This window comes from Oncorhynchus mykiss, chromosome 8 (assembly GCF_057628025.1).
Source record: "Oncorhynchus mykiss isolate SJ-2025 chromosome 8, ASM5762802v1, whole genome shotgun sequence".
Classification (NCBI taxonomy): Eukaryota; Metazoa; Chordata; class Actinopteri; order Salmoniformes; family Salmonidae; genus Oncorhynchus; species Oncorhynchus mykiss.
The window spans coordinates 77,888,094-77,914,823 of NC_143029.1; the positions used below are offsets into that span (position 1 = coordinate 77,888,094).

General features: G+C 40.9%; 1 protein-coding gene across 2 annotated transcripts in view; it reads left to right on the plus strand.

The window, feature by feature from the left end:
• The window catches only part of LOC110530643 (uncharacterized), a 42,403-nt gene extending 17,670 nt beyond the window's left edge, over positions 1-24,733 (plus strand). Inside the window, exons 5-12 of one of the 2 annotated variants that reach the window (XM_021613860.3) lie at positions 9,362-9,472; positions 10,049-10,172; positions 10,353-11,292; positions 11,601-11,689; positions 12,051-14,575; positions 15,992-16,134; positions 16,386-16,456; positions 17,104-24,733. In XM_021613860.3, coding sequence (XP_021469535.3) covers positions 9,362-9,472; positions 10,049-10,172; positions 10,353-11,292; positions 11,601-11,689; positions 12,051-14,575; positions 15,992-16,134; positions 16,386-16,456; positions 17,104-20,789 — 7,689 coding nt within the window. In that variant the 3' untranslated portion in view covers positions 20,790-24,733. Of the gene's footprint in view, positions 1-2,407; positions 2,544-9,361; positions 9,473-10,048; positions 10,173-10,352; positions 11,293-11,600; positions 11,690-12,050; positions 14,576-15,991; positions 16,135-16,385; positions 16,457-17,103 lie in introns of those variants that run through there. The other variant, XM_090182677.1, reaches the window with a different exon arrangement.
• The last annotated feature ends 1,997 nt before the right edge of the window (positions 24,734-26,730 follow it).

Genomic DNA, 26,730 nt, shown 5'->3' on the forward strand with positions numbered 1-26,730 from the left:
CACCTTTTTTTCAGGTGCACAACCCATGAGTCCTAATTCAACACAAACTCACACGTGTGCAGTTGCAGAGAAGAGGAAGAGATTTGGAATTACACCCATTTCTAACAATATTTGTTGTAAGAATGATATGACACACACGACATATTGGTTTCTATTGCCTCCTACACATACTTACATTGTTGTATTTAGCTTTCTTTGTTTAAGACTAGCAAGCTGTCCTCAATTGGGGGAACCTCTGTCCGGAACAATGTCCACAGGATTTTGGAGCGCTGTGTTATATAAGAAGTTGTTTGAATATTACAACATGAATTCAGATTAAGCAAAACTTTACTATTTAGAGATTAGTTAAAAATGGTAATTATCCAACTACTGTCTAATTTTGATATCCTCTTTCTTAAAAATGTTTCAGATTGTTGACCAATGAATTAATGTCTCACTTCAATATGAAGGGACAGAAGAGAAAACATGCCTTTGCCTTACTTATAGTAGATTCTGACTGTTTTACTGTGCATTACTGTTCTGTCGTGTCCTGCATGCCCACATTATGCCAATCATTCATTTATTTTCTTCTCTTTCTATGCATACAGTAAGTGTCCGAAAACTCAAGAGGTTATTGTGTTGCAGGCCCTCTGGAAAGTCTTAAAATATGCCCGTGACCACCCTGGTGGAGGAGGAGGCAAAGTATGTACAATACCAGTCAAAAGTTTGGACACACCTACTCATTCAACGGTTTTTATTTATTTGTACTATTGTCTACATTGTAGAATAGTAGTGAAGACATCAAAACAATGAAATAACACATATGGAATCATATAGTAACCAAAAAAGTGTTAAGCAAATCAAAGTATATTTAATATTTTAGATTCTTCAAAGTAGCCACCCTTTGCCTTGATGACAGCTTTACATGCACTTGGCATTCTCTCAACTAGCTTAATCTGGAATGATTTTCCAACAGTTTGTCTACATTGTAGAATAGTAGTAAAGACATCAAAACTATGAAATATTCTGAGCAGTTGTTGGCTGCTTTTTCTTCATTCTGCGGTCCAACTCATCCCAAATGGTCTCAATTGGGTTGAGGTTGGATGATTTGTGGAGGCCAGGTCATCTGATGCAGATCTCACTTCACTTTCCTTCTTGGTCAAATCGCCCTTAGACAGCCTGGAGGTGTGTTGAGTCATTGTCTTGTTATTCTTCCACTAAGCGCAAACCAGATGGAATGGCGTATCGCTGCAGAATGCTGTGGTAGCCATGCTGGTTAAGTGTGCCTTGAATTCTAAATAAATCATTGACAGTGTCACCAGCAAAGCACCCCCACACCATCGCACTTCCTCCGTGCTTCACAGTGGGAACCACACATGCGGAGATCATCCGTTCACCTACTCTGTGTATCACAAAGACAGGTTGGAACCAAAAATCTCACATTTGGACTCTTCAGACCAAAGGACAGGTTTCACCTGTCTAATGTCCTTTGCTCATGTTTCTTGGCCCAATCAAGTCTCTTCTTCTTATTGGTGTCCTTTAGTAGTGGTTTCTTTGCAGCAATTTGACAATGAAGGCCTGATTCATGTCTCCTCTGAACAGTTCATGTTGAGATGTGTCTGTTACTTGAACTCTGAAGCATTTATTTGGGCTGCAATTCCTGAGGCTGGTAACTCTAATGAACTTATCCTCTGCAGCAGAGGTAACTCTGGGTCTTCCTTTCCTGTGGCGGTCCTCGTGAGAGCCTTTGTTCATCATAGAGCTTGATGGTTTTTGCGACCGCTTGAAGAAACTTTCAAAGTTCTTGACATTTTCCAATTTAACTGACCTTCATGTCTTAAAGTAATGATGGACTGTCATTTCTCTTTGCTTATTTGAGCTGTTCTTGCCATAATATGGACTTGGTCTTTTACCATGTCACAACACAACTGATTGGCTCAAACACGTTAAGAATGAAAGAAATTCAACAAATTAACTTTTAACAAGACACACCTGTTATTTGAAATGCATTCTGGTGACTACCTCATGAACCTGGTTGAGAGAATGCCAAGAGTGTGCAAAGCTGTCAAGGCAAAGGGTCACTACTTTGAAGAATCTCAAATATATATTTTGATTTGTTTTAACACTTTTTTGTTTACTACATGATTCCATATGTTTTATTTCGTAGTTTTGATGTCTTCACTATTATTCTACAACGTAGAAAATAGTACAAATAAGGAAAGGCCTGGAATGAGTCCCAAAATGACAGGTACTGTATATGAGCAAGTTGCTATAACTGTCACAACATTTTTCAACTAGTACCAAGGAAATACTCCACAAAGTTTCCACAAAGAGTCCACAAAGTTTCTTCAGTGATATCCTTTTCTAGTTTTGCTTTTAAAATCTCATTATTGAATAGTATGTAATGTGCTGATTGTCTTTACTGCAGATCTGACCCATCACATGACTCTTCAAGAGGGCCATTAGGCTCCAGATCGCCTTCTGTGTCCAGAGCTCCTTGATGAGGATCTACCCCATCACACCGCTCTGATTAATCATTAATCAAATAAAACAATGGGCCTTTATATACTCTGTCCCAGTCTTTCAATGCATCTAATGTCTGAGTGAATTATGAAACAATTACTGTAAATTATGATGTAGATTTGTTTTGCCATTGCTTGATCTATTTTAAATGTAAGAATATGTTGCAGATTAAATGTAATTGGTGACTATGGAACAAATATAAATGTAATCAGCAATGTTTTCAATATCAAACTTTATCCTCTGCAATACATTTTACAGTACACTCTTAGCACCTTTTTTTTCTATCTAGAACCTAAAAAGGTTATTCACCAGTTCCCATAGGAGAACCCTTTGAAGAACCCTTTTTGGTTTCAGGTGAACCCTTTTTTGGTTCTATGTAGGACCCTTTCCACAGGGGGTTCTACATGAAAACAAAAAGGGTTCTACGTGGAACCAAAAAGGCTTCTCCCTAGAACCAAAAAGGGTTCTCCTATGGGGACAGCTGAATAACTATTCTTTTTCTAAGAGTGTATGTAATAAACTGTAATCATAACCTGGTAATGACCACCTGACGAGGTCTTAACTATGACCACCAGTAGGCTACATCATATAGCAGCACATAATAGTGGTCAGAATTATGACCAACTGGTCGTATGGTGGTCAGAAAAATACATAATATTCTGGTCAGTAAAAAGACATAAAACAAAACGTCCTATTTCAACCGTTTTGCGACCAGAATAATACGTCATAAGACATCTTTTCAACCAGGTTTTGCCCACTGGTTAAGAGCTTTCCACACCTGGATTGTGCAACATTTTTTCATAAAAAAACATTCTTCGAGCTCTGTCAAATTGGTCGTTGATCATTGATTGACAACCATTTTCAGGTCTTGCCATAGATTTTCAAGTAGATTTAAGTCCAAATTATCACACAACATTCACTGTATTCTTGTTAAGCAACTCCAGTGTAGATTTATGTTTTAGGTTATTATCCTGCTGAAAGGTGAATTAATCTCTTAGTGTCTGGTGGAAAGCAGACTGAACCAGGTTTTCCTCTAGGATTTTGCATGTGCTTATCTCCATTCCGTTTCTTTTTTATTCTGAAAAACTCCACAGTCCTTAACGTTTACAAGCATACCCATAACACCACCTATGCTTGAAAATTAATGGTACCATTAATGCTAGTTAGTGCTAGTTTGACTACCATCTTTGAGAAGCATTTGATAGCCTTCAATAATGGCTGTAATAAAGAATGCGGGCACACGGGAGACCGGGGTTCAATTCCCCGATGAAGAGGAAGGAGTAGGCTGTCCTTGTAAATAAGAATTTGTTTTTAACTGATTCAATATGTGCTATTTCGTAGTTGTGATGTCTTCACTATTATTCTACAATGTAGAAAATAGTAAAAATAAAGAAAAACCCTGGAATGAGTAGGTGTGTCCAAACTTTTGACTGGTACTTGCTTAATTAATTTGCTCTATATTATGGTGTTTCTATTCCAAGAAAAATGAAAACCCTCTGGGTTTCCGTTATGGCGCTGTACAACGTGACGGTCGGTAGTACAGTACTGGGCCATTTAGCTAAAGAATCTCTGTGTCGTGTGGGCAGGGCACACGGGAGACTGGGGTTCAATTCCCCGACGTGGAGGAAGGAGTAGGCTGTCCTTTGTAAATAAGAATTTGTTCTTAACTGACTTGCCTAGTTAAATAAAGGTTACACTAAGAGCATAACATTTCCACACCCTAATTTTCTAATTCTAGTCTAACCAATACCCAAACTGAGATTAAGTGAAAATAAAAATCTCATTTTATTTATCAAGACCATGCTTGTTTCAGAGTAGCGTGAAACGGTGCTAAATCCTATTGCTTCTAACTTCAACATGCTCTTTAATTAAATAAGACCTACACCACGTTTAACGGCACATTACTCAACACTAGTGAGAATCATGTCGCCTACAGTACAGTGCCTTGCGAAAGTATTCGGCCCCCTTGAACTTTGCGACCTTTTGCCACATTTCAGGCTTCAAACATAAAGATATAAAACTGTATTTTTTTGTGAAGAATCAACAAGTGGGACACAATCATGAAGTGGAACAACATTTATTGGGTATTTCAAACTTTTTTAACAAATCAAAAACTGAAAAATTGGGCGTGCAAAATTATTCAGCCCCCTTAAGTTAATACTTTGTAGCGCCACCTTTTGCTGCGATTACAGCTGTAAGTCGCTTGGGGTATGTCTCTATCAGTTTTTCACATCGAGAGACTGACATTTTTTCCCATTCCTCCTTGCAAAACAGCTCGAGCTCAGTGAGGTTGGATGGAGAGCATTTGTGAACAGCAGTTTTCAGTTCTTTCCACAGATTCGCGATTGGATTCAGGTCTGGACTTTGACTTGGCCATTCTAACACCTGGATATGTTTATTTTTGAACCATTCCATTGTAGATTTTGCTTTATGTTTTGGATCATTGTCTTGTTGGAAGACAAATCTCCGTCCCAGTCTCAGGTCTTTTGCAGACTCCATCAGGTTTTCTTCCAGAATGGTCCTGTATTTGGCTCCATCCATCTTCCCATCAATTTTAACCATCTTCCCTGTCCCTGCTGAAGAAAAGCAGGCCCAAACCATGATGCTGCCACCACCATGTTTGACAGTGGGGATGGTGTGTTCAGCTGTGTTGCTTTTACGCCAAACATAACGTTTTGCATTGTTGCCAAAAAGTTCAATTTTGGTTTCATCTGACCAGAGCACCTTCTTCCACATGTTTGGTGTGTCTCCCAGGTGGCTTGTGGCAAACTTTAAACTACACTTTTTATGGATATCTTTAAGAAATGGCTTTCTTCTTGCCACTCTTCCATAAAGGCCAGATTTGTGCAATATACGACTGATTGTTGTCCTATGTACAGAGTCTCCCACCTCAGCTGTAGATCTCTGCAGTTCAACCAGAGTGATCATGGGCCTCTTGGCTGCATCTCTGATCAGTCTTCTCCTTGTATGAGCTGAAAGTTTAGAGGGACGGCCAGGTCTTGGTAGATTTGCAGTGGTCTGATACTCCTTCCATTTCAATATTATCGCTTGCACAGTGCTCCTTGGGATGTTTAAAGCTTGAGAAATCGTTTTGTATCCAAATCCGGCTTTAAACTTCTTCACAACAGTATCTCGGACCTGCCTGGTGTGTTCCTTGTTCTTCATGATGCTCTCTGCGCTTTTGACGGGCCTCTGAGACTATCACAGTGCAGGTGCATTTATACAGAGACTTGATTACACACAGGTGTGCTACATATACGGCTACTCAGTGGATATTCTGAAAGTAGTTTGAGGGTCGTAGGTCATAAGACTAAGGAGCGGTTGAAATTTGAATCTATCATAAATTCTCTTAAAATCTCATGAGATGCAAATGTACAAACAAAAAACGTCCAATGTGTAGGCCCACTGAGTGTACATTATGAACCTTGTTTGAGGTGTGTGGGTCACATGACCAAGACACTATTGAATTTCACAAATTTAAAATAAATAATTAAAAATCGTGTGAGATGTATAGTAACAAAAAGCTAGAACCAGTTTTGATCATTTTAGGAGTAATGGTTAAAGAGCTATTGAAATTTGAAAAATGTGATGTGTCACTATGTTGAAGGATTCTAAATTAAAACCAAAAGCCACCTCGTGGGTCTCCCAGTGGCGGCTGGCACAGGTATCGAACCTACATCTGTAGCAACGCATTTTGCACTGCAAGAGCCCCCATCCAAAAAGTATCAAAATACAGAAAGGTGTTGGTAAAGATATATTGTCCTGCTAATAGCCCGTAATGTGCTATTATAATACTGTACATGGTGTCCAGGTCAGGATAACCAAAACATTTCTTTATTAAAGACTATCAGAAAGAATGTTGGTACTTATTTATTTTGATCCAAAGCCTTGAATGAGTGAGTCACTCAGCTTTATGTAGGTGCCGGCTAAATTACTTGATAATATATAACGATATTTTGGACGTTATTTTTTTTCTCAAAAAAACAAAACAGAGCAATTGTAATCTGAATAAATCCCAAAATAATATTTGTAAAGGCCAAAACATTTATTTCTGTTTTTAGAGGGAGAGAAACACTGGGCCAATTGTGCGTGCCCATAAAGGCCAAAATATAGCCACAACGTGACTGTGTGTTTGAAAGAGTATTTTCCAGTAAGCAACCATTTGTTTACCTTCAATAGACAGCTTTGTTCCAGTATTTCTGTAATTCACTGATATTTATTCCCATAGTAATTCATTATGGATCCAAAGCTAAATAAACATCAGCATTTTGAAAGAGTATTTTTATCATTATTTTATTAACGAAAGCATAAAGATGTTGATGAAGAAATACTGTACAGCTGTTTTGAGTTAGAAATGTAACACTTCAGAGTACTTAAGCATCAAATACATTGCAGGTAGGGGGATGTTCACAACTACAGTAGCCGGGCTATAAAGAGTCTATTTTCCTGATAATCGGACTACAAGTGTTTGAAAACCTGTTTTCAAAATGTCACCAGCTGTTCATCACTACTGAAAGTAAAAACACAGCATCTTGTTTACATCTTGTTTACATTCTTTATTGTAACCACAATGTCACAAATAATTTGTATCTACCTTTCCAATTACTTTTAGAGTTTGGGATTATTTTGATTAATATTATGGTGTTTCTATTCCAAGAAAAATTAAAAACCCTCTGGGTTTCCGTAAGGATGGACTGGAAAATATGGAGCTGTACAACGTGACGGTCGGGAGGACAGTACTGGGCTATTTAGCTAAAGAATCCAGTGTCCTGCGGAGACCGCCGTTCAATTCCCCGACAGGGAGGAAGGAGTAGGCTGTCATTTGTAATTCAGAATTTGTTCTTAACTGACTTGCCCAGTAAAATAAAGGTTACACTAAGAGCATAACATTTCTACACCCTAATTTTCCAATTATTGTCTAACCAATACCGAAACGGAGATTCAGTGAAAATAAAAATCCCATTGATTTATCAAGACCAGTCCCCATGCTTGTCTCAGAGCCGCACAAAACTGTGCTAAAATAGTTGTAGGCTATTGCTTTTAACTTCAATATGCTCTTTAAATCAATAAGACCTACACCACTTTTAACAGCACATTACTCAACACTAGTGAGACTCATGTCGGCTACTGTAGGCCTACAGTATATTGAAAAACATAACATGACTCTCCGCCAATAAGTACATAAGGAGGATATTTCTGTAATTCAGTGATATTTATTCCCATACTAATTCGTTATGGATCCATAACTAAATAAACATCAGCATTTGGAAAAGGTATTTTTATACAATTTTTTTTAATGAAAGCATAAAGATGCCATTGTTAGTTACATTGTTTTAGTTTGAACGTGCAGACTGGCACTAAGAACAGAACAATGGGAACGTTTCCCTAGTCAGCACCATTATTAGTGCAATGCCCCTTAAATATTTTGGATATGATTTTGTTTTCAAATAACGTAAAAGAGCGAGAAAAAGGCAATTTTTTAAAATGGGATGAGACATTGTTACTAATTTACATTTTTTATTGTAACCATAAAGCCAGTTTGTTATTAAGAGTGATTTATTTCTGTTTGTAGAGGGAGAAAAACCCTAAACGTACAGTCATCTCATGGGTCTCCCAGTCGAGGCCGGCATAGGTATTGAACCAGCATCTGTAGCAACACGGCTTGCACTTCTATGCAGTGTCTTAGACCGTTGCACTACTCAGGCGCTGTACAACATGACTGGTCAGGAGTGGCCTACAGTACTACAGTAAGAGCAAAATAATCCTAAAAAATAAAATATTAAAAACCTTAGTGTAACAACAGTTTTAATAAGTAATACTGAAGTCATGCACAATTATCCGTTTCTATTTAGGTTCATGTCAGAGACACAGTAGGACCCAAAAGCATAATCAGTGCTCTAACTCCCCCTTGTGCTGGTCTGGAGCAATGAAGTAGTGGCGCTGGGTACCGTACTAAACCACAAATTACCTCTAAATCCCACGGCATAAGCTCACAACTTTTAAAGGTGGAACCACTGTACTTTAGTGCCTTGTTACAACAGGATGCATGTTTTGAATATTTTGTATTCTATACAGGCTTCCTTCTTTTCACTCTGTCAATTAGGTTAGTATTGTGGAGTAACTACAATGTTGTTGATCCACCCTCAAGTAATCTCGTATCACAGCCATTAAAGTCTGTAACTGTTTTAACGTCACTATTGGCCTCATGGTGAAATCCCTGGGTGTTTCCTTCCTCTCCAGCAACTTAGTTAGGAAGGACACCTGTATCTTTGTAGTGACTGGGTGAATTGATACACCATCCAAAGTGTAATTAATAACTTCACCATTCTCAAAGGGATATTCAGTGATTGCTTTTTATTTTTACCCATCTACCAATAGGTGCCATCTTTGTGAGGCATTGGAAAACCTCCCTGGTCTTTGAATCTATATTTGAAATTCACTGGTCGACTGAGGGGCTTTACAGATAATTGTATGTGTGTGGTACAGAGATGAGGTAGTCATAATAAAATAATGTTAAACACTATTACTGCACACAGAGTGAGTCCAGGCAACTTATTATGTGACTTGTTAAGCACATTTTTACTCATTTAGGCTTGCCCTAACAATGGGGTTGACTACTTATTGATGCAAGACATTTAAGCTTTTAATTTTTAAGTCATATCTACAAATAAATAAAAAGTTCCACTTTGGCATTATGAGGTATTATTATGTGTAGGCCAGTGACAATTTTTTTCTCAATTTAATCCATTTAAAGTTCATCCTGTAACACAACAAAATGTGGGGATAGTAATGGGGTGTGAGTACTTTCTGAAGGCACTGTATGTACTTTTTACTGTCATCTGCTTGTCCTGTCTATCAGAATGTTTTTCCAGAGGAGTATGGCCCCAAGTATGACTCAACACTGCAGATTCTTGTGTGGGAGTTCCTGTCCAGGCTGGAGAAACTGATTCCTGCTCCAAACCTTAAGCAGGTATTATTGTACTGTACATCATCTGAGGTATGAATTAGGGATGGCCATTTGAAAGAATGTCCATGTTCGAGTACTCTCATATTATAATTATTTTAGTTCTCTAGTACTCTCATGTCAATGTGAAACGGGGCTGAATGCAAAATAAAGTTTACGTTATGCTGTCGGTTGCTGTAATTTCTGCTTGTTCTGATAAGGAAATGTAACACATTTTCACTGCACTTGACACACTCCACAAACAATTGAAACTTCTTAGAGTTTGTAATTTTGTCCGCGCTTATACATTTAACCTGTTTAATAGTATAATTTGTAAATGTTTTGTATTTGTATTTTATTATTAGCAATCAAATACACTCCTTGGATTAGTACTCGTGCCCATCCCTAGTATGAATTCGGCTCTCAAGTAAGAATGTGTCCCAAAGTGCCTCTCATTCTAAACAAAACCTTGAAACACCATTTTGTTATGGAATAGGTTAGGTAGGTTAGGTCTTAGATGCATGATTAGACACTACCACTTCAGCAATATTAGCAGGCTAGTTAATTGGTTTTGTAACAATTGTTAATTTCTCCATCTCTTAGACTGCGTCTTGGCTCAGCCTTGCCCCTGCTCTCTTAGAGGAGTGTGTGCAGTCTGTGGCTCACCCTGAGCCATTACAGGCACTCCTCCATCACCATAAAAATGGACATCACTTAGACACCAATGGTAGGTGGGGTGCAGGATTTGGAAACCATTTACTTGCCTGTTTGCCTGAATTTATTTTCTTTGTTAAAAAAAAACACTTCTGTCCTAATATTTCAATATTTTCCGGTAGAACTTAGGAAATGCTGGAAATGTAGTTAAGATATTCCTGATGTTAACCTGTGACGGTCTCTCCTTTTCTAGCTCTAAGGTCCACTGGTGGTGACTACATCCTCTCTTCACTGTCTTTCCCTTCCTCTGTGAAGGAAGAAATTGCCTCTTGCCAAGCAGGCCCAGAGAGACAGTCCTATCCCACCATAAAGGGATATCAAACCCCTTTCCCATCTGATGAACCAGAGATGAGCTGGGACTGCAGAATGGCAGATCGTAAGGTCTGGACTGTAAAGCCACCAGCCCGCTCTGCTTCTGTGGAGGTCGAGGTCAAGACTATAGAGGACGCCACTGAGATAACCGTTAAACGCAAGACAATCAACAAAGAGTTGATAAAAGAAACCAGGAGAGATAAAGCTGTTCTCTGCCCTCAGACTCGCAGTGGGCTGAAAACCAGCCGCTTGACTGCTTCCTGTCTGCGCCGTCATCCCGTACTGCGGTTGAACAGGCTTGACATTCGCAATATGCCGTTACCCAAGTCCTTGCTAACACTGATTCTAAGGAGAGGGAGACTGCAGGCTGAGACAAGACGCCCAGGACCGAAAGGAATTGACAGAAAAAAAAAACGGAGAAGAGGTCGTGGTATTACAAATGAGAAGATTAAATCACACACACTTGATATAAGCGATATGCCGCTACCCAAGTCCCCGCTAACACTGACCCTAAAGAGAGGGGTACTGCTGGATGATCCGACGAGTTCCCAAGTACAGAAAAAAAGAGGTAGAAAAAAAGGAGAGAAAATAGGACCTGGTATCACAAGATTAAAGATTGAGAAGATTGGAGCACACACACTTGACATAAGCGATGTGCCATTAGCCAAGCCCTCTCTAAAACTGGTTATAAGGAGAGGGAAACTGCAGGCTGAAGCAACAGGTTCTCAAGGGAAAAAAACAAGGGGCAGAAAGAAAAAATGGAGAAGACGATGTGGTGTCAAAAAGGAGGGTGTGAAAAGAGAGCGGTCACCTGAAACTGAGTGAGTGTCCACTGTGGAACAGAGGTATTCAAATCCAGGCCTCAAGGTCTGCAGTGCTGCTGGTTTTCTTTTCTCCCAGGTTGTAAATGTATTTATTAATATCATTGATTGTTCAGAGAATACGCTCCCCTAGTGTACAGAGGACTGAATCAGTCCCTGATTCGAGGGGTATTGGGGAAAAGGTTATAACCAACAGTGGTGCAGACCTCAGTCCAGATTTGAAGTAGTAGCGGTTACTAGTAGTGGCTAGGACCTTGGCAGTGAACTTACCCATTTGAAAACTGACTTTCATTTTGGTCTCTTCTCAGGGAAGAAGCTGAACCATCAGATTATGAACTTTGGACCAGCGTTAATAAAGGGGTCACACTCAATGAAAGGGCCCCTGTCGATGAATCTGGTAAGAAAAGTTCCTTAGTGAGTGTAGAGCAGTGAACGTCAAGCTCCTTAGATATGCAAAACTCCTGAATAAAGAATAAGAAACTAGAAATGACAGCCTTAACGATGCAGAAGAACGTGGTTACTAGACCAAAATGGTCAAGATATTCTGCAGTAAACACTTCCCCTGCATCTATTAGGCTGCAGTACCTCGTTCTTTATTTGAAGAAAGTTCCATATCTCTTCACTGCACTGTATTGAGATTTGTTCAAATGTGGTCTAGTCTGTTTTTATCAAGCACCGGATCTGTCTTACTTGTTCTCTTTGACTTTGAGTTAATGTCTATGTGGATGTCTTGCTCACTTCTCTCTTTTCAACACTAGGTGGAGTCCATGCTTCTCATTTCCCATCATCTCATAAGAGGGAGGAGGAACAGCCCATACAGACCTGTCACACAGAGGAGCACAGTGGTCATATGGCCGAAGGGCAGAACAGAGTAGAAGTCTCAGAGATTGTACCTCAGGACTCACTAACTCCTGAGCCATCCAACACCGCTCACAGAATTCATTCAGAGGAGCACAGTGGTCAGATGACCGAAGGGCAGAACAAAGTAGAAGTCTCAGAGATTGTACCTCAGGACTCACTAACTCCTGAGCCATCCAACACCGCTCACAGAATTCATTCAGAGGAGCACAGTGGTCAGATGACCGAAGGGCAGAACAAAGTAGAAGTCTCAGAGATTGTACCTCAGGACTCACTAACTCCTGAGCCATCCAACACCTCTCACAGAATTCATTCAGAGGAGCACAGTGATCAGATGGCCAAAGTGCAGAACAGGGAAGAACCCTCAGAGGTGGTACCTCAGGACTCACTAACTCCTGAGCCATCCAACACCTCTCACAAAATGCATTCAGAGGAGCACAGTGGTCAGATGGCCAAAGGGCAGAACAGGGAAGAACCCTCAGAGGTGGTACCTCAGGACTCACTAACTCCTGAGCCATCCAACACCTCTCACAAAATGCATTCAGAGGAGCACAGTGGTCAGATGGCCAAAGGGCAGAACAGGGAAGAACCCTCAGAGGTGGTACCTCAGGACTCACCAAGTCCTGAGCCATCCAACACCTCTCACAAAATTCATTCAGAGGAGCACAGTGGTCATATGTTCGAAGAGCAGAACAGAGACGAACTGCCAGAGATGGTTCCTCAGGACTTAAGACCTCCTGAGCCATTCAACACCTCTCACAAAGTTCACTCCGAGGAGCACAGTGGTCGTATGTTCGAAGAGCAGAACAGAGACGAACTTCCAGAGATGGTACCTCAGGACTCACTAACTCCTGAGCCATCCAACACCGCTCACACAATTCATTCTGAGGAGCACAGTGGTCAGATGGCTGAAGGGCAGAAGAGAGAACTCCCAGAGGTGGTACCTCAGGACTCACTAACTCCTGAGCCATCCAACACCTCTCACAAAATTCATTCCGATGAGCACAGTGGTCAGATGGCCGAAGGGCAGAACGTAGAAAAACCTTTAGAGAGTGTACCTAAGGACTTACTAACTGAGATTGTACTTCAGCACTCGTTAACTTCTGAGCCATCCAACAGCTCGCACAAAAGAAGCCAGCGCGTCAAGGCATGCTCTTTCTGTGGCAAGACTTTCACTGACACACTGGGCTTGACAAGACACATGCGATCTCACATTGAGCAGAGGTCACACCAATGCACCCAATGTGGGCAAGATTATGATTCCAGTGAGGACTTAGAGGAACACCAGAAGAGAAGCTGTGAGGAGAAGATAAAAAAAGAAATTGGTGAGGACAATGGTGGGGAAACTGTCCAGCAAAAAACGCATCTGAAAAGAGACAAAAAACCTGATCTGAAAGCAGACAAAAAACCTGATCTGAAAGCAGACAAAAAACCTGATCTGAAAGGACACAAGAAAGATCGCTCCATAATGTGCCATGTGTGCGGGAAAGTAACTACTCGTATGTTGGGTTTGCGAAGACACCTTCTACTTCACTTCAACAATGGCGCATACAAATGCCCTGTATGTCCAACGACTTTTATAACAAATGCTGATTTGAGATCGCACCTGAGATTGAAAAGATCTTGTAGGGAAAAATGTTCTGATGAAGTAATTAATACCAAGGTCCATCTCCAATCCAACCCTGGTGAGTACAAGTGTCCTTACTGTGGGGACACTTTCCAGCTACCACATGATCTGAAAGGACACACAAAAGACTGTTCCAGAAAGTGCCATGTGTGTGGGAAAACAACTTTGAAGCCGTGCGGCATGCGAAGGCACATGTTAAAACACAACAACAATGGCCCCTACAAGTGCCCGGTGTGTCCAAGGACTTTTATATCCCGTACTGATTTGAAGATGCACCTGAAAAAAAATAAGCAATGTAGGGAGAAATGTTCTGATGTCATGGTGAAGGAATTACTGTCATCAGTAGATGGTAGATGTGGGAAAAATGAAACAGGAGTCATGACAAGCTGCCAACAACCAAGCTCCAGCAACACTTCTGGGCCTTCAAAGAATATTGAACAGTTCTTTGAACAGTTCTCTTATGACTTTCAGCAATCCAATAACAGCGCGAGTAGTGATGTGAAGCTGAATAACCTCAATGAAAACTACAGTAAATACCAACCCATGAAGGATGTTGACTTGAATAGCCTCCATGAAGCCTCCATGGTGACCACTGAAGACTACAGTGATGAGATCAGTCAATACCAACCCATGAAGGACAAAAAGTCTGTGGATGATTCATTGGAAAATGAGATGCCCAATGACAAAGAACCAAACTCAACCATTGGCTTAACAGGGAAGCAGGTGTCCCAGACTGACCCAAAGCCTCTCCAGGATTCTCAACCAGAGATAAGCGGAGAAGTGAAGAACGAGATACAGGTGATACCGGTTTTGACAATAGATATGACAATACTAAATGCCCTTCAATTTGAGATTCGAAGGAAATACAGGGCTCTAGACTCATTTTCCCCTGATGGCACTGGTGCCACTAACTTCTTCAGTTGGTGGCACCAGCTGTTATTTGGTGGCACCCCCAAAAAGGGGCGTCACATAGACCTGGGCGATAGGAACAAAATTGCCTGAATTGGTGCGATAACAATAAATAGAACGATAAGTTTAAAACCATTTATTTTTTCTTTAAAGTACTTCTACTAGTTTGATGGTTTTAGCATAAATTATTCCATATTAGCAAACTTATTTGAATAATAAATAAATGTAATTTATGAAGTCAGTCATTCATAATGCTTTATCAAGAAGTGTAATAGACTACTGAGATGGTATTCAATAAATAAGTTGTTACATCTAACAGTGAAACAGGCAGGGCAGACACTTTTATTACAGGAATCATGAGGATAATGTACTTTACTATTTAACAAATTCACGGTTTTATCCAGCCAACAAAATAGGACGTTTTGATTGAGTTGACCGGGTAGAATGTTCAGCTTGCACCAGTGAGACCATTGATTTGTTTTTACTTGCACAGCCAAGTCAGAGGGACTAAATGGTCACAGTCTGGAGCCCTGAAATGAAGGACAACAATGGCTTTCAACCCCTTTCTCCATATTGCATTCGTTTTTGCAGATGTGTAGAAACTCGAAAATGTAAGGAATATGCCGGTAGCTCTCAGATCATAATAAATAATCTTTGAGAAGCTTTTGTATCTAGGGCCCTGATTGGAAGGCAAATTGAGCACCAACATGTTGCTGTAACGGAGTGCGTTTCATCCCACCAACATGTACACAACACTTGGCACTGAAGTCAACTGTACTGACAGACAGAGCTTGTGACACAGTGGGAAACGGTTCACTTAAGATCTTGGTGAGGATGACTTCACCACATGGTGACTACTAGTTCTAGCCTGTAAGTTTCTCATCCACTACACTCACCCCCTAGTAGTCTGCTACAGTAGTCTGTGATCCGGGTTACAGCAGCATTGTAACAGAGTCGGTTCTGTCCCCACCTGGGACACAAACTCTGGGGGTTGCCTCTGGACCGGGCTAAAAGACATTCCTTTTATTTATTTATTATATATATAGGTCAAAATTGAACTACTATATATTTTATCCCCATTTTCTTCCTATATATCATAAATTATCCACTTTTATGACACTTCAATATCATTTTGTCACTGGATAAAAGCATCTATACCATCTGGTGTTGTCTACATGTTGATCCACCTTGATTTCAAGTTTGCTTAAGTGTGATACATTTAAGTTAATTCAAGAAAATAAATGAAAAGGCAAGGCTTTAAGTCAGAGTGTGCATTTTAATGACCATAATATATATTTTATACAGAGCGGGAAACTGCAGGCTGAGGCCACGGGTTCCCACGGACAGAAAAGAAGAGGCAGAAAGAGAAAACAGAAAAGAGGACGTGGTGTCAAAAATGAGAAGAGCGAAGCAAAGGGTGTGAAAAGAGAGCGGTCACCTGAAACTGAGTGAGTGTCAGCTGTGGAACAGAGGTATTCAAATCCAGGTAGAAAATTAATTGACCAAGGAATACACTCACCTAGTGTACAGAGGATTGAATCTGTCCCTGATTTGAGAGGTTATTGGGGGAAGGGTGAAAAACAGCAGTGGTGCAGACCTCGAGGCCCAGATTTGAATGCCCCTATTGTAGTGGCTAGGACCTTGGAAGTGAACTAACCCATTGAAAATCATAACTGACTTCATATTTGTCTGTCCTCAGGGAAGATGCCGAACCATCAGATAATAAACGTTGGACCACTGTCATTAAAAGGACCACTGTCTGTGATTCTGGTAAGGAGTGTTCCTTAGTGTGTAGAACAGTGAACATGAGCTCTTTATTCAAAACTACTGAATAAACAAACTACAAATGACAGCCTTAAAGATGCAGAGAAATTGGTTACTAGTGTTATGTTCTAATTTTCAGAGTAAATAACTCATGGACACAAAGAGAAGCTTAACCAAGTTTAATTCTACCCAAAAGGTCGCTACAGCTGTAATTCAGACACAAACATGGCTTCCCGCGTGGTAGTATTCATACTTCACTTTGGGTGGAGTCTCCTTATCGCTAAACTGCATCATTATTGCTGAGCAGGGAGCTGAGATATATGAGCCTTCAACGGTTTCTCCCATTATTAGTACTGCCACATGTGACCGTGTTCCCTGCACTCAGCCCTTCCCAAGCTTCATTATGGCACCCCTCATGTCTCTTTAGTACCTAATGTTCCTATACTTCTGAGTATAACAATGTTCACAGTTTCACCCAGAATCCGACACTAGACCTAAGCGTCCTTGCTATTCTGCTGTCAGAATAACCAAGTGCTTATGTGTATCATTCTTTGAGTTCAGTAAACACTTTCACTGTATCTTTTAGGCTGCAGTACCTTGACTTTGTCAATAATATGTGGATGTCTTGCTCACTTTTCTCTTTTCAACACTAGGTGGTGTCTCAGAGAGTGTACCTCAGGACTCACTAACTCCTGAGCCATCTCACAAAAGAAGTCAACGAGTCAAAGCATGCTCTTTCTGTCGCAAGACTTTCACTGAAACACTGGGCTTGACAAGACACATGCGATCTCACATTGAACAGAGGTCACACCAATGCACCCTGTGTGGGCAAGACTTTGAATTCAGTGAGGACTTAGAGGAACACCAGAAGAGTAGCTGTGAGAAGAAGAAGAGTGGTGATGACTACTGTGGGGGAACTGTCCAGAAAAAAAAATATCTGAAAAAAAACCCTGATCTGAAAAGAGACAAAAAGCCTGATCTGAAAGGAGACAAGAAAACTCATCTGAATAGAGCCAAAAAAAATAATCGGAAAAGAGACAAAAAAACTGATCTGAAAGGACACACAAAAGACTGTTCCATAATGTGCCATGTGTGCGGGAAAGTAACTACTCGTATTGTAAGTTTGCAAAGGCACCTTCTACTTCACTTCAACAATGGCGCATACAAGTGCCCTGTGTGTCCAAAGACTTTTATATTAAATTGTGATTTGAGATCACACCTGAGATTGAAAAGATGTTCTGATAAAGTAATTACAACCAGGCTCCACCTCAAATCCAACCCTGGGGATTACAAGTGTCCTTACTGTGGGGACACTTTCCAGCTACCACGTGATCTGAAAGGACACACAAAAGACTGTTCCAGAAAGTGCCATGTGTGTGGGAAAATAAGTTCTCGAAAACTGGAAATGCGAAGGCACATGTTAAAACACAACAACAATGGCCCCATCAAGTGCCCGGTGTGTCCAATGACTTTTGTATACCATACTGATTTGAAGAAGCACCTGAAAACAAAAAAACTATGTAGAGAGAAATGTACTGATGTCAAGGTGAAGAACAATGCTGATTTGAAATTGCCCCAAAGATTGAAAAGGTCTTATAGGAAGACATTTTCTGATGATGTAATTACAACCAAGATCCACTTCAAATCCAACTCTGGAGATTACAAGTGTCCCTACTGTGGGGACACTTTCCAGCTACCACGTGATCTGAAAGGACACACAAAAGACTGTTCCAGAAAGTGCAATGTGTGTGGGAAAACAACTTCAACGGCACGCGGCATGCGAAGGCACATGTTAAGACACAACAACAATGGCCCCTACAAGTGCCCGGTGTGTCCAATGACTTTTATATACCATCCTGATTTGAAGAAGCACCTGAAACTGAAAAAACATTGTAGAGCGAAATGTTCTGATGTGATGATGAAAGAAATACTGTCTTCAGGAGGTGGTAGATGTTGGAAAATGTTCAATGAAACAGCAGTCATGACAAACAGCCAACAACCAAGCTCCAGCAACACAGGTGGGCCTTCGAAGAGAATTGAAGAGCTCTCTCATGACTCGCAGCAATCCGATAACGGCATGAGTAGTGATATGAACCTTAATAGCCTTGAAGAAGATCACAGTGACAAGATCAGTCAATACCAACCCATTAAGGACGTTGACTTAAGTAGCCTCCATGAAGACTTCAGTGATGAGATCAGTCAATACCAACCCATTAAGGACATTGACCAATCCAACCCTGGTGAGTACAATTGTCCTTACTGTTGGGACACTTTCCAGCTCCCAGATGATCTGAAAAGCCACACAAAAGACTGTTCCAGAAAGTGCCATGTGTGTGGGAAAATATCCTCAAAGGCATGTGACATGCGAAGGCACATGTTAAAACATGACAACAATGGCCCCATCAAGTGCCCGGTGTGTCCAAAGACATTTATATTCCATACCGATTTGAAAACACACCTGAAAACAAAAAAACTTTGTAGGGAGAAATGTTCTGATGTGATGGCAAAGGAATTACTGTCTTCAGTAGATGGTAGATGTAGGAAAAATGTTAATGAAACAGGAGTCATGACAAGTTGCCATCAACCAAGCTCCAGCAACACAGGTGGGCCTTCGAAGGGCGGGCCTGTGTTGGGTTTGAAGAGCTTTGAAGAGTTCTTTGAAGAGCTCTCTAATGACTCCGATATCAGTATGAATAGTGACGTGAACCTGAATAGCCTCGATGAAGACTACAGTCAGGAGATCAGTCAATACCAACCCATTAAGGATGTTGACCTGAATAGCCTCGGTGAAGACTACAGTCAGGAGATCAGTCAATACCAACCCATTAAGGATGTTGACCTGAATAGCCTCGGTGAAGACTACAGTCAAGAGATCAGTCAATACCAACCCATTAAGGATGTTGACCTGAATAGCCTCTATGAAGACTACAGACAGGAGATCAGTCAATACCAACCTATTAAGGACGTTGACCAATCCAACCCTGCTGAGTACAATTGTCCTTACTGTAGGAAGACTTTCCAGCTCCGACATGATCTGAAAGAACACAAAAAAGACTGTTCAAGGAAGTGCCATGTGTGTGGGAAATCAACTTCGACGGCATGCGGCATGCGAAGGCACATGTTAAAACACTACAATGGCCACATCAAGTGCCCGGTGTGTCCAGCGACTTTTGTATACCATACTGATTTGAAGAAGCACCTGAAAACAAAAAAACTATGTAGGGAGAAATGTTCTGGGGTGATGGCGAAGGAATTACTGTCTTCAGTAGATGATAGATGTAAGAAAAATGTTAATGAAACAGAAGTCATGGCAAGTTGCGAACAACCAAGCTCCAGTGACACAGGCGGGCCTTCAAATAGCATTGAAGAGTTTTCACATGATTTGCAGCAATCTGATAACAGCATGAGTAGTGATGTGAACCTGAATAGCCTCCATGAAGACAACAGTCAGGAGATCAGTCAATGCCAAGCCATTAAGGACATTGACCAATCCAACCCTGGTGAGTACAAGTGTCTTTACTGTGGGGACATTTTCCAGCTCCCAGATGATCTGAAAGGACACACAAAATACTGTTCCAAAAAGTGCCATGTGTGTGGGAAAATATCCTCAAAGGCATGTGACATGCGAAGGCACATGTTAAAACACTTCAACAATGGCCCCATCAAGTGCCTGGTGTGTCCAAAGACATTTATATTTCACACTGATTTGAAAACACACCTGAAAACGAAAAAACTTTGTAGAGAAAAATGTTCTGATGTGATGGCAAAGGAATTACTGTCTTCAGTAGATGGTAGATGTAGGAAAAATGTGAATGAAACAGGAATCATGACAAGGCTCCAACAACCAAGCTCCAGCAACACAGGTGGGCCTTCGAAGAGCGGGCCTGTGTTGGGTTTGAAGAGCTTTGAAGAGTTCTTTGAAGAGCTCTCTAATGACTCTGATATCAGCATGAGTAGTGATGTGAATCTGAATAGCCTCCATGAAAACTACAGTCAGGAGATCAGTCAATACCAACCCATGAAGGATGTTGACTTGAGTATCCTCCATGAAGACTACAGTCAGGAGATCAGTCAATACCACCCTATGAAGGATACTGACCCGAATAGCCTACATGAAGACTTCAGTCAGGAGATCGGTCACTACCAACCCATGAAGGATGTTGACCTGAATAGCCTCCATGAAGTCTATAGTGATGATATCAGTCATTACCAACCTGTTAAGGACATTGACCCACAGGGGGACAGAAGGTCTGTAAATGATTCAGGGGTAAATGAGATGCCCAATGACAAAGAACCAAACTCAACCAACGGCCCAGGGCCTCTCCAGGACTCAATCTGAGCCAAACAGAGAAGCTAAGAACGAGATACAGGTGATACCGGTGTCAACAATACATACAACAAAACTAAAAGCCCTGCAATTTAAGGTTATAAGAAAATGATGAACAGCAACAACTTCCTTATATGTATTTGTTTTTTTGTTGTAGCTATTGTTATGGATTAGGTTAGGTATTTAGAGATGATAGAGAGATTCCCACTAGTAATTACCAGTTGGAGGGGCATTCAAGTGGATCTTTCCCAGTCGTATGTAGGGATTTGCGAATTTGCGAGATGTTTGAACGCAGCATAACCCGAGTGAAAAGTCAGTTGTCTCTTAGGTGGCGGAGTCTCTCAATAGTTTTGAGGTATCCCCGGTTTGTGAAGCTACTCATGTTCATAAGAGTGCTGATGGCAAACCAGATGGGGAGAAGGATGATTTATGTGGGGACATAGAGGAAACATTCTTTGCCAAACTAGACGGTGGTTTCCAGGTAATGGTTCATCATAGTGAGAAAGTTTATTCTTGTGTGTATCTCGGTTAGAACTTCTGGGCAGAGATATACAGTGCCGTGAAAAAGTGTTCGTCCCCTTTCTAATTTTCACTGCTTTTGCATTATTGTTATACTGAATTATCAGATCTTCACCCAAAATATAATATTAGTTAAAGGGAACCTGAGTGAATAAATAACACAATTACATACTTATTTCATTTATTTCATTAACAAAGTTATGCAACACCCATTGCCCCTATGTGAAAAAGTAATTTCCCCCTTACACTCAATAACAGTCTATGCCACCTTTAGCTGCGATGACTCCAACCAAACGCTTCCTGTAGTTGTTGATCAGTCTCATGTGGCTGTGGAGGAGTTTTTGCCCACTCTTATATGCAGAACTGCTGTAACTCAGCGACATTTTGGGGTTTTCAAGCATGAATTGCTCGTTTCAGGTCCTGCCACAACATTTCAATTGGGATTAGGTTGGGACTTTGACTAGGCTATTCCAAAACTTTAAATGTGTTGCTTTTTAGCCATTTTCATGTAGATTGTGTGTTTTGGATCATTGTCTTGTTAAAACACCCAGCTGCGCTTCAGCTTCAGCTCATAGACGAATGGCCTGACATTCTCCTGAAGAATTCTATGATATAGAGCAGAATTCTTGGTTCCTTCTATTAAGGGAAGTTGTCCAGGTCCTGAGGCAGCAAAGCATCCCCAAACCATCACAGTACCACCACCATGCTTGTCTGTTTGTGTGAGGTTCTTACTGTGGGAATGCAGTGTTTTTGTTTATGCCAGGCATAATGGGACCCATGCCATCCAAAAAGTTATCATTTTTAATTATCTGTCCATAGAACATTCTTCCAAGAGTTGATGATCATCAAGGTGCTTTTTGACAAACTTGAGTGAACTTTTTGGATGACATGGATCCCATAATGCCTGGTGATAACCAAACACTGCATTCCAAAGTAAGAACCTCAAACCAACGGTCAAGCATGGTGCAGCTAGACAATGATCCAAAACACACAATCAAGTCTACATGAAAATGTCTAAAAAGCAACCTATTTGAAGTTTTGGAATGGTCTAGTCAAAATCCAAACCTAATCCCAAATTAGATGTTGTGGCAGGACTTGAAACGAGCAGTTCATTCTTGAAAACCCACAAATGTTGCAAAGTTAAAGCATTTCTGCACGCAAGAGTGGGCCATAATTCCTCCACAGCGATGTGAAAGACTGATCAACAACTACAGGAAACATTTGGTTGCAGTCATTGCAGCTAAAGTTGGCACAACCTGTTATTGAGTGTAAGGGGGCAATTACTTTTTCACACAGGGGAATTGGGTGTTCCATAACTGTTAATACATTATTATATTTAAATAAAAATGTTTAACTTAGGTTTCCTTTAATATTAGGTTTTGGTTGAAGATCTAACATTCAGTATAAAAAATATGCAAAAATAGAGAAAATCAGAAAGGTGGCAAATACTTTTTCACGGCACTGTATGTGAGGAAGTGTGCCATCTGCACAGGATGAGGTTGATTAATGTTTCAATTTATGGGAGACGTTCTTTGTTATGTTGAGTGACACTGAGCAACTTGGTTCTCTTGGTGGTCTGAGAAAGCATTTGGTTCCCCGAGTGATCTGTTGGATTCAGAGTTTGTCAGTGATTATTTTGTTCCTTTAGCTGACATATTCTGTGAGGTTAGTGAGGATCCGCTGGATGACCCGGTCTGGGTATTGCGGGATGACACGGCTGTGTCTTGTTACAAGAATAGGGTGCTTGAAGAATTGGGTTTGGAAAAGCCAGATCCACTACAGAGTGAGTTTTGTGAAGTTAAGTGTGAGGAGATGAAGATGTTGGTCAATGTTCACTTGTCCCTGTTGGTGGTTGCTCCAGGTCTCTAATCACTGGACACCTCACAGATGGAGCTTGGTGCGTGTGACCATGGGCGCTGTGAATGGAGTTGGTCTCTCAGGGGGCGGAGTCTCTCAAAGAGAGTTTTGAGGTATCCCCAGTTTGTTAAGATGCTCATGTTCAGAAGATGGCAAACCAGATGGGGAGAAGGATGATTTGTGTGAGGACTCTGTGTCTCTGTTCCTCTCCCTCAAGTTCGAGTTTTGCAGGTTCAGGCAAAAATTAAACAGTTTAGCGCAGACAACGTTTTCTAAACTATGTTTAATTTTTGCCTTTTGAAAACGACAACTTCCTATGTCCCACAGTTTGTGCTTCTCAGATTTCTTTCTAAAAATCAGTGCTTTGAGCTCACACAAAAAACTAACTAAATTGAATTAAAATAATTGAAAGCTAAATTAAACCGAAATGTAGGCTAATCGCTCAGCACTAGTGTACATATTGGTCTCTTTAGTTAAGGAAGTTTTATGGGGGGGGGGGGATATATTACAAGTTTTGAAAAATTCAGGAAAATAGATTGTGGTGACTGTGAGGTTTTTTCTTGTTGGGGGAGAAGTTATAGAATAGGTTTGGTAGTTAAGTATGTAGGCTTAGGACCCCTAGACATAACGAGTCAGTAGGCGAGTCAATCGGTTTCATAACAATGTGTAGGAATAGGAACTCAAAAGTGTAGAAGTATGGCGGTAGTTCTCCTGAACCTGGGCCCCAATTCTCAGTGTTTTTGCCTCTCAGATAATAATAAATAAGAGAAGGAGTAGCTGATCCTAGATCAGCATTCATACTCTGAAAATCTTTAGAACCTTTATAATCTAGGACCCAGACTGAAAGGCAAATGGAGCACCAACATGTACACAACACTTGGCACTGAAGTCAACTGTACTGACAGACAGAGCTTGTGACACAGTGGGAAACGGTTCACTTAAGATCTTGGTGAGGATGACTTCACCACATGGTGACTACTAGTTCTAGCCTGTAAGTTTCTCATCCACTACACTCACCCCCTAGTAGTCTACTACAGTAGTCTGTGATCCGGGTTACAGCACCATTGTAACAGAGTCGGTTCTGTCCCCACCTGGGACACAAACTCTGGGGGTTGCCTCTGGACCGGGCTAAGAGACATTCCTTTTTATTATTCTTTACAAAAATGTGACAAACTATATATCTTCTTTCCCCTTTCTCTCCCTCTCTTTATCCACTTTTTTAACACTTCTATAACACTTAAGTATCATGTAATGTCACTGTATACTGTAAGTCACTTTAGATAAAAGCTATGGGTTGCCTATCAGCCGAGCTGAAGTGACTTTTTTGTGTGCATGTTTTTCTTTTTACTTAATGTTGAAATGTGGTAACTGTATATTCTTTCTCCCTCTCTCTATATATCATTCATTACCCACTTTTATAACATTTTTATAATGCTTAAATGTCATGTCACTGTATACTGTAAGTCACTTTGGATAAAAACATCTACGACACTTTGTATTACATGTTTATCCATCCGTTTTTTAAAGTTGACATTGGTGTGATACATTTCAATATATTAAAGAAGACAAATGAAAAGGCATGGCAGAGTCTGAGAGTGCATTTTTTTATGACTATAATATACTGAACATAAATAAACCCAACATGTAAAGTCTTGGTCCCGTGTTTCATGAGCTGAAATAAAAGATCCCCAAAATATTCCATATGCACAAAAATCTTATTTCTCTCAAATGTTGTGCACAATTGTTTTTACATCCCAGTTAGTGAGCAATTCTTCGTTGCCAAGATAATCCATCCACCTGACAGGTGTGGCCTATCAAGAAGCTGGTTAAACAGCATTGTCATTACACAGGTGCACCTTGTGCTGGGGATAACAAAAGGCCATTTTAAAATGTGCAGTTTTGTCACACACATAATGCCACAGAAGTTTTGAGGGATCATGCAATTGGCGTGATGACTACAGGAATGTCCACCAGAGCTGTTTCCAGAGAATTTCATGTTAATTGCACACTCCATCAATACTTAGTGGGAGGCTGAGGAGTAATTCTGATTGGCTGGGCCTGGCTCCCAACTGCACCTCTGCCCAGTTGTGAAATCTATAGATTAGCGCATCATTTTTGTTATTTCAATTGACTGATTTCCTTCTATGAACTGTAAAATCTTTGAAATCGTTGCATGTTATATATATTTTTTTGTTCAGTATATACAGTGCCTTCGGAAAGTATTCCGACCCATTGAGATTATATTTTTTCCGTAATCTACAGACAATACCCCATAATGAAATTAGCTGAATAAATGTTTGCAAATTTATTTCAAATAAGAAACAGAAATACCTTATTTACATAAGTATTCAGACCCTTTGCTATGAGAGTCAAAATTGAGCTCATGTACATCCTGTTTCATTGATCATCCTTGAGATGTGTTTTACAACTTGATTGGAGTCCGTCCGCCTGTGGTAAATTCAATTGATTGGGCATGATTTGGAAAGGCACACACCTGTCTATATAAGGTCCCACAGTTGGCAGTGCATGTGAGGGAATAAACCAAGCCATGAGGTTGAATGAATTGTCCGTAGAGCTCCGAGACAGGATGGTGTCGAGGCACAGATCTGGAAAAGGGTACCAAAAAATGTCTGCAGCATTGAAGGTCCCCATGAAAACAGTGGCCTCCATCATTCTTAAATGCAAGAAGTTTGTAACCACCAAGATTCTTAGAGCTGGCCACCCGACCAAACTGAGCAACCGGGGGACAAGGGCCTATGCCATGGAGGTGACTAACAACCCAATGGTCACTCCGACATAACTCCAGAGTTCCTCTGTGAAAATGGGAGAACCTTCCAGAAGGACAACCATCTCTGCAACATTCCACCAATCAGGCCTTCATGGTAGTGGCCAGACGGAAGCAACACCTCAGTAAAAGGCACATGACAGCCCGCTTGGAGTTTGCCAAAAGGCACCTAAAGGACTCTCAGACCATGAAAACAAGTGCTCTGGTCTGATGAAACCAAGATTGAACTCTTTGGCCTTAATGCCAAGTGTCACGTCTGGAGGAAACCTGGCACCATCCCTATGGTGAAGCACGGTGGTGGCAGCATCATGCTTTGGTGATGTTTTTCAGCAGCAGGGACTGGGACACTAGTCAGGATGAAAACCTCCTCCAAAGTACTCAGGACCTCAGACTGGGGCGATGGTTCACCTTCCAACAGGACAACAACCCTAAGCACACAGCCAAGACAACACAGGAGTGGCTTCGGGACAAGTCTCAATGTCCTTGAGTGGCCCAGCCAGAACCCAGACTTGAACCCGATCTAACATCTCTGGAGAGACCTGAAAATAGTTGTGCAATGACGCTCCCCATCCAACCTGACAGAGCTTGAGAGGATCTGCAGAGAAGAATGGTAGAAACGACCCAGATACAGGTGTGCCATGTGGAAAAAAGTAAAGGGGGCTGAATAGTTTCCAAATACACTGAGTGTACAAAATATTAGGGACACCATCTCTTTCCTGACATAGACTGACAAAGTGAATCCAGGTGAACACTATGATCCCTTATTGATGTCACCTGTTAAATCAACTTCAA